This window comes from Eleutherodactylus coqui, chromosome 7 (genome assembly GCF_035609145.1).
Source record: "Eleutherodactylus coqui strain aEleCoq1 chromosome 7, aEleCoq1.hap1, whole genome shotgun sequence".
Taxonomy (NCBI): Eukaryota; Metazoa; Chordata; class Amphibia; order Anura; family Eleutherodactylidae; genus Eleutherodactylus; species Eleutherodactylus coqui.
The window spans coordinates 130963569-130980040 of NC_089843.1; the positions used below are offsets into that span (position 1 = coordinate 130963569).

General features: G+C 41.3%; 1 protein-coding gene across 1 annotated transcript in view; it reads left to right on the forward strand.

Moving 5' to 3' along the window:
• Positions 1 to 380: 380 nt before the first annotated feature.
• The window catches only part of FREM3 (FRAS1 related extracellular matrix 3), an 84658-nt gene continuing 68566 nt past the window's right edge, over positions 381 to 16472 (forward strand). Inside the window, exons 1-2 of the mRNA XM_066573695.1 lie at positions 381 to 5549; positions 7687 to 7776. Of these exons, the coding sequence (XP_066429792.1) occupies positions 503 to 5549; positions 7687 to 7776 (5137 nt within the window). The 5' untranslated portion in view covers positions 381 to 502. The remainder of the gene's footprint in view (positions 5550 to 7686; positions 7777 to 16472) is intronic.

A 16472-nucleotide genomic window follows, 5' to 3' on the forward strand; every position in this document is an offset into this window, starting at 1 on the left:
AAAAGCGAATGAACGATTGGCATTTAAACCGAACGATTAGTGAACGAGCCAACGGTAGTTGTCATGCTTGCATCAAATGAGCGGTGAATGATAAGCGCACAATTTATCGTTCAATCGTTGACCATGTTTACACTAAACGATTATTGTACAAATTTGAACAATCCAACAATTTTTTTAATTATTATTTTTTTTAACACTAATTGTTCGATGTAAAGGCACATAAGTCAGTTGTAGAACTTTTGCTCCAGTGGTCTTGCTAATATTATTCTGCCAGGCTAGACCGTATATAGACACAGGCACATGGCTATCACATTACCAGCAAGAAGGGGCTGCACATTATGGTGGGCGAGAACTGAGCACATGCCAGCCAGCCCCTCCCCAGGGAGTAATACCTGCACATCAGGGTCCCACCAAGACAAGTCCCGAGCTCTCTGTCCTGACATCACCTGCTCTACAGCATTGCCCTGTCCTGGCATATCGCGATCCTGCACAGGGCTAGAACATGGCTTGCTGCTTGCAGCCCAGGGACCCTCTGAGAAGCCCCCCGCTGGTCGTCTACTTCTTGCTAGTGACCTTCCTCTCCTGGGGACGAGCGCAGCCCGAGTCCCGATCTTTGCAACCCGAGTCCCGATATCTGCAGCCCGAACACATCGTGGTGAGCAGCCGAGCAGTGCGGGTCCCCTTCGGCAGGTCCGTGGCTGTGGACCCGGTGGAAGAGCTGGTCCTGCAGGTGCAGCCTGGGGACAGGTGTGTGGTGACCGTGCTGGAGAATGACCCCTTGTCCCAGAGACCCGGAGCCCTGACTCCTAAGAACTTCCCCTGTGACTTTGGACGAGGTGACGTGCGATACACCCACCTGGGCTGCCGCAGCCCACAGCGGGACAAGGTGAGGCTGCAGCTTAGATACGACTCTCCTACAGAGACTCTGATTGTGCCCTTCGTCCTGGAAGTGGAGGTCATATTCCAGCAGCTTGACATCGTTACTCGCAATTTACCTCTGGTGGTAGAGAAGATACATGGACTTAGTGTTCCCATTGATAAGAAAGTCCTGGGTTTTTCCTATGACCCTGCTAAGGAGTCTTGCAGAATCACTCTATTCCTTGGAACAGGTGGGCTACCAAGGTATGGTCACTTAGTCAACATGAGCACCAGCCATCAGCAGAACATGGACTGCCATAATTTTACAAGTTCTGGATTGCATTACCTACACACAGCCCCTCATAACTCCCCAAATAGAGATTATGTGCCCATGCGAGTGGATCTAACTGATGCAAATGGGGAAACAAAGCAAGAACACTTTCACCTTACTGTCAGAATCAAGGAAGGAGCTGAAAACACCCTTCCCCATCCCAGTTTTGTGTCCATGCTCATGATGGAGGTTAACCAGTTTGTGTTGACTGCCCTGACTCCAGAGATGTTGGCCGCAGAGGATTTAGAGTCTGATCCTGGAGATCTTATTTTTAATTTGACAAGCCTCCTAGAATTAGATGTGTCTGGCTACCTGGTAAGCACTGATGACCAGAGCTTACCCATAACTTCCTTTTATCAAAGAGACTTAACTGAACTTAGGATCGCCTATCAACCCCCATCCAGTAAATCCTGGCAGGAGAGGATTCTACAGCTGGAGATGCAGGTGATAGACACAGAAGGAGCCTCCTCGGAAACTTTTGCCTTCATGATTGTGGTGAAGCCTATGAACACATTTGCTCCCCTTGCTATTCGCAATACTGGACTGTGGCTTCTGGAGGGTCAGTCAAGACCTCTTTCTGGTCCTGGGGCAGGAATGAACAATCTGGTGCTTAGTGATGAGGATAATCTAGAGGACGTGAAATTGAGTGTGGTAGGTGGACTCAAACATGGGCATCTAGTCCTGGCACATGGGACTAATACTGCTAACAATGGTGGGAATGGCTTCACCTTTACTCCACAAGAGCTGCATTCTGGACTTGTCATTTATCAGCATGATGGTAGTGATACTTACAGTGATAATCTGATTCTCAGATTGGATGATGGAAAACACCAAGTGGAATTACTTTACCCGATCACAGTGTTCCCTACAGATGATGAACCCCCAGTTCTCAATGCCAACACTGGACTCAGCCTGGTAGAGCAAAGCCTGGCTCTTATCTCACCCTTTATGCTTAGTGCTACAGACATTGATTCGGAAGACTCTACTATTTTCTTTGTGTTGCAAGAACCTCTCAGCCAGTTGGGAGAATTGGTGCTTAGACAAGCTGAACCCCCTGCTAAAGGTGAGGAATGGAAACACCTTCCTGAGGAAAAACTGTATGAAAAGGTAGTAAGTGAGTGGTACCAAAAAGACATTGCAGATGCAAAGCTTTACTATAGGCATGTGGGTCCACACAATGCTGAGACGGTGTTAGACCAGGTGCTGTTCATGGTGCTAGATGATAATGATCCACCTAATCATTCTGAATTGCAAATTTTCACTGTTCGGATAGAACCTGTAGATGACATCCCTCCTGAGTTATTCCAGGGGACAACTTTACATATGACTGTTAAGGAATACGAGATGACTTCTTTCAAAAGAAAGCACCTTCGTTATACAGATATGGACACAGACGATAGACATCTCAAGTACACCACACACAGCCATCCAAAAGACACTGATCCCAACCATCCAGTCCTGACTGGTCATATAGTGTTTACAGACCTACCAGATGTTCAGGTGACCTCCTTCACTCAAGCGCAAATTAACCATCACAAGATTGCCTACAGGCCTCCTAAAAACGAATTGGGAATTGTTGCAAGGGTTTTGCAGTTTAACTTCACTGTGGAAGATGCTTCAGGAAATTCCGTACCAGGCACTTTTACTATATTTTTGCAACCTGTGGATAACAAACCCCCCGAAATCATCAATACAGGCTTTACTGTCCAAGAGAGGGGCTCTTTCATCTTTACAAAAGCTGAACTTGATGCAACAGATGAGGACACTGATACAAAGAATATTATACTCAGACTCTCTCAAACCCCAGTACATGGTCAGTTGCAATATCAAGGTGAGCCAATGTCATTAGGAGAATCATTTGGACTTCTTAACATAGAACTAGGTCATCTTGCTTATGTCCATAGTGGGGATGAATCGAATACTGATTCTTTTTCCTTGGTAGTTAGTGATACTATTCATGAAGTCTTTGTTACAGTAAGAATACATGTTAAGCCAATAGATGATGAGCCCCCAACGGTAATGCTTCCTGGTGGGCTTTTGGGATCTTTCTTAGAAGTCCTAGAAAGGGGAGAAACTGAGATCACTACTAATGTTATACAAGGCACTGATCCTGACACCGATGATCTAATGCTTACTTTTATTGTGGAGGACCACCCTAGAAAAGGGGAAATATTGGTAAATGGTGTTTCTGTTGAGAGATTCACTCAGCAAGATCTTCTTAATGGAGATGTCATGTATGCACATACTTCTGGAGAGATAGGCCTTCATAGGCAGCAGGATTTCTTTAACCTAACAATTTCAGACCTTTCAGATGAATGGGTGATAGGAGGAAATAAAGTGCAGGGTATGAAAGTACATGTCACTATTCTACCAGTGGATAGTGAAGCCCCTACCGTGAAATTGGGAGATCAGTTCTCTGTATTAGAAGGTGGTAAAAATGTAGTAATGTCTGAAAACCTTGATGCAGAAGATGTTGATACACCAAAAGATGAAATATTGTGCACAATTATTGTCCAGCCCACATCTGGATATATAGAAAATATCTCCCCGGCTCCAGGCTCTGAAAAGTCCAGATCTGGGATTCCCATTAGTGCATTCACTATAAGAGATATCCATCTTGGTCATATATATTATGTTCAAAGTATTCACCAGGAAGTAGAGCCTACAGAAGATAGATTTACCTTCCGTTGCTCAGATGGTGTCAGTTCTTCTAAGCCCCTTTTCTTTCCTATTGTCATAATCCCAACCAATGATGAGAAACCAGAAATTTTCACTCGGGAGTTCATTGTTATGGAGGGCATGAGCCTTGTGATTGACACTCCCATCCTCAATGCTGCTGATGCTGATCAGCCCGCAGATGAGCTTCTCTTTATTATAACCAACCCTCCACAACATGGTAGAGTAGTTCTTCAACAAACTACTTCTCTCATCTCAAACTTTACCTTGGAAGACATAAAAGAGGGCTCTAGCATTATTTATGAGCATGATGACTCCGAGACAAAGGAGGACAGCTTTAATATCCTTCTAACTGATGGGGAGCACAGTGTAGAGAAGAAAATTCTTGTAATGGTTATTCCTGTGGATGATGAGACACCAAGAATGGTGATCAATGATGGACTGGAAATTGAAATAGGAGAAACAAAGTTAATTACAAACAAGATACTCAGAGCCACAGATTTGGATTCAGATGATAAATCTCTAATTTACATAATCCAGTTTGGCCCAAAGCAAGGACTACTGCAGCGCCTTGACCTTGACGGGGCAGTCCTGGGGAACATCACAGTGGGAATGAATTTCACGCAGGAGGAGATTGACAAACAACTTATCCAGTATACTCACATAGGCCAAGAAGGTATACGTGACCTTATAAAATTTGATATCACAGATGGAATTAACCCATTCATTGACAGGTACTTTTACATTAGTATTGGTAGCATTGATATTGCATTCCCAGATGTAATTAACAAAGGAGTCACACTAAAAGAGGGAGGAAAAGTAACATTGACTACCGACCTACTAAGCACAAGTGACATCAACAGTCCAGATGAGAATTTAAGATTTACTATCACTAGAGCACCAAGTCGTGGACATTTAGAGAGTACAGATCAGCCTGGGAGTCTGATCACTACCTTCACCCAACTCCAACTGGCAGGGAACAAAGTCTATTACATTCATACCTCAGAAGATGAGATGAAAATGGACAGTTTTGAGTTTGAAGTTACAGATGGCTACAATCCTGTGTTTCGTACTTTCAGGATTTCAATAACTGATGTGGACAATAAGAAACCAGTTCTTTCAATCCATGACTTGGTGGCCAATGAAGGAGAAAACAAACTAATTACTCCCTTTGAACTAAGTGCGGATGACATGGATACTCCTGACCATTTGTTACGATTTACAATCACTCAAGTACCAGTACATGGTCATATCCTGTTTAACAACAGTCGTCCAATAACAACCTTCACCAAGCAAGATCTGAATGAAAATCTGATACGTTATAGGCACGACGGCAGTGAATTTACCGAAGATAGTTTCTCTTTCACTGTAACTGATGGGACTCACACTGAATTTTATGTATTCCCTGATACCACATTTGAGACACGAAAACCCCAAATGCTAAAAATTAGAATAAATTTGCTGGACAATGGTATTCCTCAAATTGCTGTCAATAAAGGAGCTGCAACATTGAGGATCCTTCCTTCTGGACATCTTGGATTTCTTATCACTAGTAAATCACTAAAATCAGAGGATCGAGACAGCCCCAATAAATTGCTGAAATACAAAATCACGGATAGTCCAAAGCATGGAGTTATCATCAACATGGCGCATGGCGACAGTACAGCAAGATCATTTACACAGGGTGAGTAGCAATAATTTTGGTTACAAACTGAACTAAATATTTACAAATTTTGCTTTCAATTAATTGTTTGTATTTTTCTAATTTAGAGAGGTTCTCGGGGACTTTTACTATTGATGACCCATGCTCAGGATAGGCCATCAATAGTTGATCAGCAGACATCCAGCACTCGCATCTCCGCCAAGCAGCTGATTGCCATGCTACTGTCAGTACAGACATTGCAGTTCATATTGCAGGAGCTTCTTTGGGACTGCAGGCACAACTCTGATTGAATTCAATGGGAGATGTGGCTGTAGTACCAAACCGGTCCACTGGAATATTGACAGCGCTATCTGCAAGTGTGGCAATCAGCTGATTGGTGGGGATCCCAGGGTGCGGACCACCATGATCAACTATTAATGACCTATCCTGCAGATAGGTCATCAATACTAAAACTCCCGGACAAGCTCTTTAAGGACTCATTTAACCCTTTCCAATCCAATTTGTATCCTGGTTTTCCTAGGGGGCTTACTCTTTTTCTGCTGTTATACAATGGCGCTATATGCTGGCTAAAGCCAGTACTGCATGAGGTGGCACGTTGGATAGGCTCCGACAGCAGAGAGGCTGCCAATATACTCCCTCACACAGGGCGTTTGCAGAAACGCAGTGTTTTTCAACGGTGCGTTACTGCAGATTCCGCCCCATTTCTGCAGCGCTGGCATACTTTATGCCAGCGTTTTGGCTGCGTTTTCAGCTCGGCTGAAAACGCAGCCAAGAATGCTGAAAAGAAAAAAAAAGCTATACTCACCTAGCCGCTGCAGTCCGGGTCGCGGCCGCTGGTCTCTGCCGCTGATCCGGGCTGCCTCGGCACACCAACGTCTATTGCCGGAGGCCCCTGGAGGGCTGTAATTGGGCATCGAGCAAGCACCGACAACCAATCACAGCACTCTATTGCCGGAGGCCAGGGGCCTCCGGCAATAGACTTTGGGGTGCCGATGAAGCCCGGATCAGCGGCAGAGACCAGCGGCCACGACCCGGACTGCAGCGGCTAGGTGATTATTGCTTTCTTTTTTTTCTCTAGCCCGCTGGGACTGATTTTCAGGGTAGGGCTTCTATTACAAGCCCTCACCCCGAAAATCGGCGAGCGGTTAACGCTGCCAAAAACGCGACACCAAGTGTTGCCGCGTTTTTAGCAGTGCCAAAACCGCTGCCCATTCATTTCAATGGGCGACGCAGGGCTGAAAACGCCCCAGAATAGAACATGCATCACTGTCAAAGCGCAGCGTTGGGAGGCGCTACGTTTTCAGCCCTGTGTGAGCAGCCCCATTGAAATGAATGGGAGTCTTGTACAGCGTTTAGCACAGGGCTGAAAAGGCAGCGCTAAACGCTGTATAAAACGCCCTGTGTGAGGGAGGCCTAAGAGAACCCCGACGGATGTCTTCCAACATCGGAGCTGTACAGCTTTAAATCATAATGTGTTCAGAGGTCTGACAGTGGATTGGAAAGGGTTAAAGAACAAAATTAATGCTACACAGCATTCTTACCAGATATTAGATATAAGACTATGGAGTACATTTGTAAAACTTTTTATGCCAGTTTTTGTTGTGAAAGTCGCAAAAGTTTGTACAAGCAGGTATGGATGCCCCAGACAGACAGATTTATGTATAATTTAAACCAGAAACTATTGTAAATTATGACAGAAATGTACACCTGGTCAGACTTAGCATACATTTCTGAGAAGGCGCAACTACCCTGTTTCCCTGAAAATAAGACATACCCTGAAAATAAGACATAGCATGATTTTCCAGAATTTTTGAGGATGCAGAATGATTTTTCAGGCTTTTTGAGGATGCTTGAAATATAAGCCCTACTCCAAAATTAAGCCCAGCGAATAGTTAATTAAAAAAGTCAATTTAAATAGTGTCCAGGCAGCTATACATGTAAAAAAGTTAAACCTTTTTGAACAAAAATTAATATAAGACACTGTCTTATTTTCGGGGAAACACGGTAATATATGAAGAGGTCTTCACCTTTTCCCATATGGACTAATACTGTACTTGTAGAACATAAAAAAAATGTACACAATAGTTAAACTATGTACTTAAAATGCTGCCGTTTTGTCTCTACGCTTCATATATTCTTCCCTTTCTAATTTGAATAGCTGATATTGATGATGTAAAAGTCTGCTATGTCTTGAAGGATGGTGAGAATGCTACAAGTGACAGCTTTCGTTTCTCAGTGGAAGATAACGGTAAGTCCTTGAAATTCAGTTTTGTGATTATTTGATACACTTAGTATAGAGTCAGGTCATTGCTGACTGTGATCCTGGAAATGTATCAGAATCATTCGGTCTCCATCCAACTTGTGGCTCTCAGCTGTTACAAAACTACAACTCCCAGCATGCACAGAGAGTTTATTGCTGGGAGTTGTAGTCCTACAACAGTAGAGAGGCATTTTGTTTATCAGAAGCCATTAGAGGGTTCATGAATTAGCACTGTCTCACCCTGTAGGTAAGTGAGCACTACTTTTTTGGTCTAGTTTTTTTGTGGTTCCCCTGCAAATCTTTCCTCTGCAGAGATCCATGTAGATCTTAAGGGAAACTGAACAGGTGAATCTTTTATTTTATTATTATTATGTACTTGTGCACTGAAGCAGACAGCTCTATTCTAACTGCAGTGGCCAGCATTGGTATTGCAGGCAAAGTTCCCATTGAAATTAATAAGAATTTTGTGTGTAATACCATGCTGGACCTCTGTAGTGAGAACGGAGCTGGCAGCTTCCTGCAGAAATCTGCTCAATGAACAATTGGTCCAGCAAACAGCTAATAGACTCACGTCAATCTACTGTTGATGACCTATCCTGATGATAAGCCATCAATAGCTTACAAATGGGCAAACCCTTTAAGTTATTTCAACACATTTAAGTGCTTTCATTTATCCAAGGCAATACTCCATATCCATATGGCCTAAAACATCTGCTGAACTGCATTTTGTTTGGGTGGACTGAACCTTTTTAGTTATTAAAATAAATTAGTTTTATCGTTTAAATGAAATTGGCGCACACTTGTACTCAGCAATTTTCTGATGCACCCATCGAAATTAATGGAATGCAGCATGTGCAACCTCCAGATCTGTGGTTTCCCAGCAGTCAAACCCTCACCAATCATAAAGTCATGCCTTGCCTTGTGGATAACTTTGTGCGCCTCATGGAAATCCACATGTTAAATACTGTATTAAGGTATTCAGTAAACGTCTGAATTCCCAATATTTTTCAGAAAATAACTGACTACTATAGACAGAAAAGAAAATTTGACTCACATGGGCTTAGCAAGATAAAGACTCGCTGCTTGCCCTGAGCTTCTGCCTGGGTTGTATTACTGCACGTGTCACTAGACCTAACCACAAGGAAATGCAAAAAATCTTCCCCGCACTCTAAGGGTTAAAATGAATACAGACTTCTGGTCCGTAATAAATATACCTGTTTTATTGCTACGCGTTTCGGTGATCAAAATACGCCTTTCTCAAGCAAAATATACATTCACATTACACTTAAAAACCTTCTTATATACACATACATGTAAAGCTTTACTCACACATGTTGCTCGCACAGCAGACGCCGCCAGAGTGTCCGTCCTCCATAGGGAGGGGTTTCTGTCATGTGACCTAGTCATGTGATACAGGTCATGGGACCAGAGTTCTCTGGATATGGAACGCAAGGTGCGTTCCATTTATCTTTCATAAAATCAGTTGCAGAAAAAAAACGTCATTTAATATGTGAAGTGGTCCCATCATCCCCGTGATTCCACCCCGTTATTTCAAAATCACTCATAAATAACAAAAAGAAAAAGAAAAATGAGCATCATATATGAATATACGCATATATTATTTACCACTAAAACAAATAATCAATACCTCCTCTGGATAAGATCCATGGATTAATTAATGTTCCTTCTAATACTAAAAACTCCAGTAAAGAAGATTTTTCTACTCAAAGAAATCTTTATTTGTGTATATATATATATATATATATATATATATATATCAATCTGAAATGCAATATAAATATCTATCCTATAATAAATAAGTAATAATAGATACCAAATATTTTGATTATCAAATGGAATATAATGTATACATATATATGGAATAAAATACATATAAATATAAACTATTAAAAACAATTTCTATATATATATTAAATTATATCAAATTTTTTCTAAACACAGCGTATCCCGACATTTTTCGGAAACCCATAACCATCAAATCAAATTCCTTAAAGTAACACCATTACAATACGTTCCGTCCCATTCTAATAGCCAGTTATGTAAAAAAGAGATGTTCTGGATCTATCGTTTAAACATATTAACACCATTTGGTTTGAATGAGGTTTTAGAACAAATAGAGAGTGGACCAAGCCGTATATGGACTTATACACTTTATGAAGCCTTAAACCGCTCGCTCCAGTCTCCAAGGAGAGCAGAGCCAAAGGGGCAAATTGGTCAGGTGAGTGCTTAGGTCCCTTTATTTCAGCAAAATATTAGTTACATCTCAAGTATTAGATTCAGCTCTAGTAGGTTGCACGGACGCAACTGTTTATGCAGCAATGTAATTGTGCAAACTATAAAGAGAGCACTGGGTCTTGGCTAATTTCCAGAGTTGGACTGTGTTGGATTCCCACTGACCAACTATTGATTACCTATCTTAGTGATAAGCCATCAATATTTAAGTCCTGGAAAACACCTTAGAGTACAAAGATATGCATAAATGTGATATACTTTTCCAATCTGAACGATCACTCCTAAAAGGTGTATAAAGAAGTACTCACTACCTGGGATCTGCTAAATGCTCTCCACATCTGACAGTTAATGGGAGTAGGGTTTATGAGAAGGCGGCACCACGACGAGCCCCGAGGGGCTCTGGGCTATAGACAGGTTTGTACAAGTGTGAGGTCACAGATTCACACGACTCTCAACTGATTTCTCTATAGGGTCCTTAAGTTACCTGATGACAGATACTGTACAGTTAGTTGAAAGTTTAGGAAGCTTTAACTATTTGTGTAGTTGTGGGTGCTCAATAGATCATGCTGTCATGTTTATTGCAGTTTTTAGCTTTAGCTTGGTGAGTTAGTAGACACAAAAGAATCCACAAAATGCCTCCCGATGTGTCAATTGGGGTGCCAGAAAAAAACCTACTGCACTTCACCACCACCTCTCCGACCTGTAGGGAAATATGGCCTCCATTGGCTCTAAAGAAAAGCTGATTCTGATAGGCAGGGATTTGTAAACACCCCTTGTAGCACCCTGATACTTCACAGGCCATTTATTATATGCAGCTTAGTCATCACGGGTCATCACTCGTTTATCTAATATAAAAATAACTTTTCTTGATTATAGAGGGTGATTCAAAAAGAATGGTGCAAAAGTAAGGCTGATTTATTCATATGTGAATTGCCATACAACAGCCAGAATGACATGAAAAGATAGAAGAACTTCTAGTTTGTAATGCACCTTATAAATGTTCAATATGGGCGTCCTTGGTGACACGGCAGATGTCAAGTCAATAGTTCATTTCTGTCCAGACGTATCCCAGCATATCCTCAGTTATTGATTCCATTGCAGTGGAGATGCTCTCTGTTAGGCTAGTGTCTAGAGATGAGCGAGCGTACCCATTAAGGCAAATTACTCAAGCGAGTATTGCCATTTTCGAGTACATGCCCGCTCGACCAAAAAGATTCGGGAGCCAGCGGGGGTGAGCGGTGAGTTGCAGGAGTGAGCTCTCCCCTGCTCTCCCCCCCCCCTGCCCCCGCCGTCCTCCGAATCTTTTCGGGCAAGCAGGCATGTACTCGAAAATGGCGATACTCGCTCGAGTAATTTCCCTTAACGAGTACGCTCGCTCATCTCTACTAGTGTCACCAACAGTGCCCACATGTGCACCAAACATCTATAAGGTGCATTACCAACTTTTATGTTTTCATGTCATTCTGGCTGTTGTATATGAATTCATGTATGAAGAAATCACCCGGTATAAGTGATTTAGGGCAATTTTCTTCTTATGCTGTGCAATACAAAGTATGATATACGCAAATAGTTTTCTGTATGCCGCTGGTGACAATATTACTGTTAACAAATGGAAACATCAGAGAATTGAGACCATAAAAACCATAGACTGACTTATCCTTAAGTTGCATCAGATGTATACAAAGAGGACATGTAAGACTTACATGTAAGCAGCTCAATGGGTAGAGCTACTTATATTAAAGGGGAAATCTAACCAAATGACCTCAAGTATCTATATCTATGACCGGTAATGATTTCTAGAATGAAGACTACTATAGTAACTTTATATATACTGTATATATGTGTATATATATGTGCACCTATATATATATATTATAGGTTTCCTTATTTACACATTAAGCTTCCAGTGTTCATATATAACATAACACGGGATCATAATTGAATACATTTCAGGATCACAATATCTTCTATTATTCCTTTCTAGTTATAACCTGATAAACGTTGTCAGAACTTTAAGCCTCCGCTCCTACAGGCGGTTATCCTCATTTCCTTACTTGTACATTTTTCTGAGAAGCAGCAAGGAATTTCTTTCATCGGGAAGAAGATGGGAGGAATGTGACATGTTGTGTGAGCTGAAGAATGAACAACACATACCTGTATGAGAGTACCAGTGTCCTGGGCTACAAGACAGCAAGGGAGATATTCCCTCATAGACGCCAGTCATCAATCTGCAGTTGTGGCATGAGGTTGTTAGCACCACGTGGTCAGAAGATTTTATGGTACAGATGGGTTTTTCTTTATCTTGGATCTTATCTTCCTTTTAGATGAGTCGGTTCTCTTTTGAATGCGCAAACGAGCGAGTGATATCACTGCTAAAGCCCAATTTTCACGCACCGATTATCGCTCAAAATTCATTCAAACGATAGCGTATGAGCAATAATCATTGCATGTAAATGCTACCATTGTTCGCTCTTTGGCTGAACAATGATTTTACGGTGAGTTTAACCCCTTAGTGACCACACTTTTTGGTTTTTTTCCATTTTCGTTTTTTCCTCCCCCCTTTTAAAAAATTATAACTCCTTTAATTATCCCTCGACGTAGCTGTATGAGGGCTTGTTTTTTGCGGGACGAGTTGTATTTTTCAATGGTACTATTTCATGTTCCATATAATGCACTGAAAAACTTTTACAAAATTCTACGTGGAGAGAAATGAAAAAAAAAAACGACATTCCGCCATCTTTCAGTGCGTCTTGTTTCTACTGCGCACAAACTGCAACAAAAATGACATGATGACTTTATTCTATGGGCCAGTATGATTACAACGATACCAAACTTATATAGTTTTTTTTTTGCCTTACTACTAATATATTATTTTAAAGATATTTAATTTTTTAAAATTATTTTCTGCCTCCATCTTCTGCGCACAATAACTTTATTATTTTTCCGTCAATATAGTTATGTGAGGGCTCATTTTGTGCGGTACATCCTGCAATTTCTGTTGGTACCATGTTGGAACACGTAGGACTTTTTGACCGCTTTTCATTACATTTTTTCTTGGCAACAGTGTGAAAAAAAAAGTGCATTTCTGGTGGTTTTTATTTTTTTTTCCGGATGACGTTTACCATGTGCAGTAAATAATGCATTACCTTGATAGAATGGAAGTTTACGAACACAGCGATACCAAATATGTATTTGTTTTATTATTTAGATTTTTTTTTATTGTAAATATGGCAAAAAGGGATTTTTTGGACTTTTATTGCTTAACAAAAAAAATCAATTAAACTTTATTGTTATTATTTTTACTTTTTCTTTCAGTCCTCCTGGGGGACCATAACTAGCGATGCTTAGATCGCTAATGCAGTATGATGGCTTGATAGGCATTCTGCCATGACATCCCTGGGGTCTTTCAGAAGGAACCCGGCTGCCATGACACCTGGACAGCTCCCCCGATCTTACCGCAGTAGGGCCGTACGGGACCCCCGAACATCGTTTGGGGGATTTAAATGCCGCTGTCAGAATTAACAGCGGCATTTAAAGGGTTAACAGTCCCGATCAGCCGGGTGGCCAAATGGGGCTGTTGCCCGCAGGTGTCAGCTGTAATAAACAGCTGCAGCACTTTCCCTTCTGGTAAAATACTGGGCAGCTGAGCGGAAACCGAACAAACCCCACTCTATTCAATGGGGTCAATTTGGCGCTATTCGATTCCATCGTAGCACAGACTGGTTTATTCAAGGGATTTGCCTTTTCTGCTTCCCAAACTGAGCAGGAAAACAGAACCCTGTCGCAGATGTGAAAGCAGCTTTAGTAGCTCTAGTTATAGGGAAGCTGTCGTTAGATTTGTAATATTTATATTGATGGCATGGTTCTGAAGCATTTGTAGACAGCATGCCAAACATGCCCTTATGGTGCCAATTTACACTGATCCGCTTGACTTTGTTTGCTAGAAGAATCCAATCAGAGATATCCCTGTATCTCTGTGAACAAGTTCTATTAAACTATTTGCATAGTATAAGAATGTGGAAACTAAGATACTAGTTTAGAAGTTAGATAAAAGTGATGATTGCGTTTTCTTAATGATGTCCTAAAAATATTTATATAACCACTAGTAATTCTCAAAGTGACTTCATTAATAAGGTGAAATATACTATATCTTCTATATGCGAAACGCTTGTTGTGGTAGTAGGGCTGCCTATTGTGCTCTTAGGGCCTCTAACACAGGCTGATGATTGGCACAAACATCATTTGATCACATCTTTTTTTTTGTGGCACCAAAACCTCCATTATATTACTGTGTATAAACAGCGATGGGTTACCGACACCAATGGAACTGTATATGTCCTAATGATTGTTGGGCACATACATTACTCCATGTAAATGGAGCTGAACAAGCCCTGATCAGCTTGCCGAAATATCAATTGGGGCTCATTCATGGAAAAAAAATCTCCCTGCGTAAAAGGGCCCTTAGCCAAACAGACATCACAGCATTCCAAGTGCTTGCCTTCCTCTGTGATAAGAGATCAGTAAACAATCTAAAAAACACCTGAGGGCCTCACCTATTATGTGGAGTTCAGAGGACTTTTGCCCCTTGACATTTGCAGAAGTCCAGCCCTGGAGAGATTTTCTCTATTCATTTAAAAATCTTACAAGGATGATGGATTCTATCCTTTAGGAAATGCTAAAGGTAACAAAGTCCCAACATCATTCATACTTATCCCTGCTATGAAATCAGCACATGCGGTCAATCTCAGACGGAATTACTTAGAGCCAACTAGATGAAATTATGTCAAAGGCCGATCCTTGAGTTTTACAGAAATTGTTCATGTAAACTCTTAATTGTATCATTGTAAGACTTTACAAAACATGATAAATTATGATTTCCCTCAGGTGTAACAATCAATTATTGGAGTTTTTGGGGACATAGTAGGATGTGCCACTGGTGTACTCGTTTGACCCTGCAAGTGGTTGCGTATAAAAAGCGTTGCTTCTATGTTGATAGATAAGATGTCTTCCAATAATGACAATAAGCATTGATTTCTATTCTTAATCTGTTTCCTTAAATCTTAACAGCAGCACAATAAAGGGTTATTTCTGCCTCCATGCACTAGTAGGATAGATAAAATTGGATAGAATTGTCTATTAATCAACTTAAATACTGATTAACTAGAGCCCCCTGAGCCTATGAAAGGTTGTCTTAGCCCCTTCCTCCACATGATTAGATCTGCCATGCAGCTTGGAACATGTACCATACAGTTATCAACTTTTATAGGTTCTAATCTTCTCACCCCTTTCCTGGAAAAAGAAAGTCTCCCATATCAGAAAGCAAGTATGTGGGATGTAGAAATGAGCGAGCATACTCGTTAAGGCAATTTACTCGAGAGAGCATCGCCCTTTTCGAGTACCTGCTGGCTCGTCCCTGAGAATTCGGGGGGGGGGGGCTGGAGGGGCGGCAAAGGGGAGCGGGGTGGAGAGTGATCCCCTCCCGATCCCCTCCGTGTCACAGTATAACAGGAAAGATGGCTTTTCCCTATAGAGCGTACTATATTTGAGGGGCTTTTGCATATTTGATACTTGCATATATTGGCAATGCTCAATTAGCATTAACAAAAGTGGTCATATAAAAACACCCAATATTGGTTTTCTTGATTCTTTTCAACCAACCTGATACTCCGCAGAACTTGAGACTTAAGGGACCTTTGTTTCCTGTGGGTTTGATGACATTTCTATATGCCAGATCTCGGCTTTGTGTCAGCAGGCAGACTGGCTGTCTGGAGGGATTTCTTGGTTTTAAATTATGGCGATCATCACTTTTCTTTTGAAAATAAATCCTCGGTAAGGATGTTTAAATCTCTTCCATGTAACACCCAGAGTAAATCAGTCAATGAATGTATCAGATATCAAGAACATAGTAGCAATCATTGACATTTTTTAATAAATGATGGCATTTTATTGATGCATTACACTTTAAGTATTCAGTATTATATTGGATTAGAAAATATATCCATAGATAAAATGAAGGATTCAACAATAATATGCAGATTAAGCATATTTTATTTCAGATTTCAGTATGGGAAATATTTTAGCCACACGTATAGCTATAAGTAGCTATTTTTCCAGTTATACAAGACAAGTCCAAACTCATAAAGAAACTATTAACACTGACTTTTATAGGGCAGCACAGTAACTCAAATCCCACCAAGGACAACATCTGCTTGGAGTTTGTATGTTCTCCCCATGTTTGCATGGGTTTCCTCCATTTCCTCTCAAAACCCTACTCAGGGGAGTAACTATAGAGAATGCAGGGGATGCGGTTGCACCCGGGCTCAGGAGCCTTAGGCCTCATGTCCACGGGGAAAATCAGGCCCGCTACGGATTCTACATGGAGAATCCGTAGCGGGTCCCTCCTGCCCCGCGGACATGAGCGCTTAAAATAA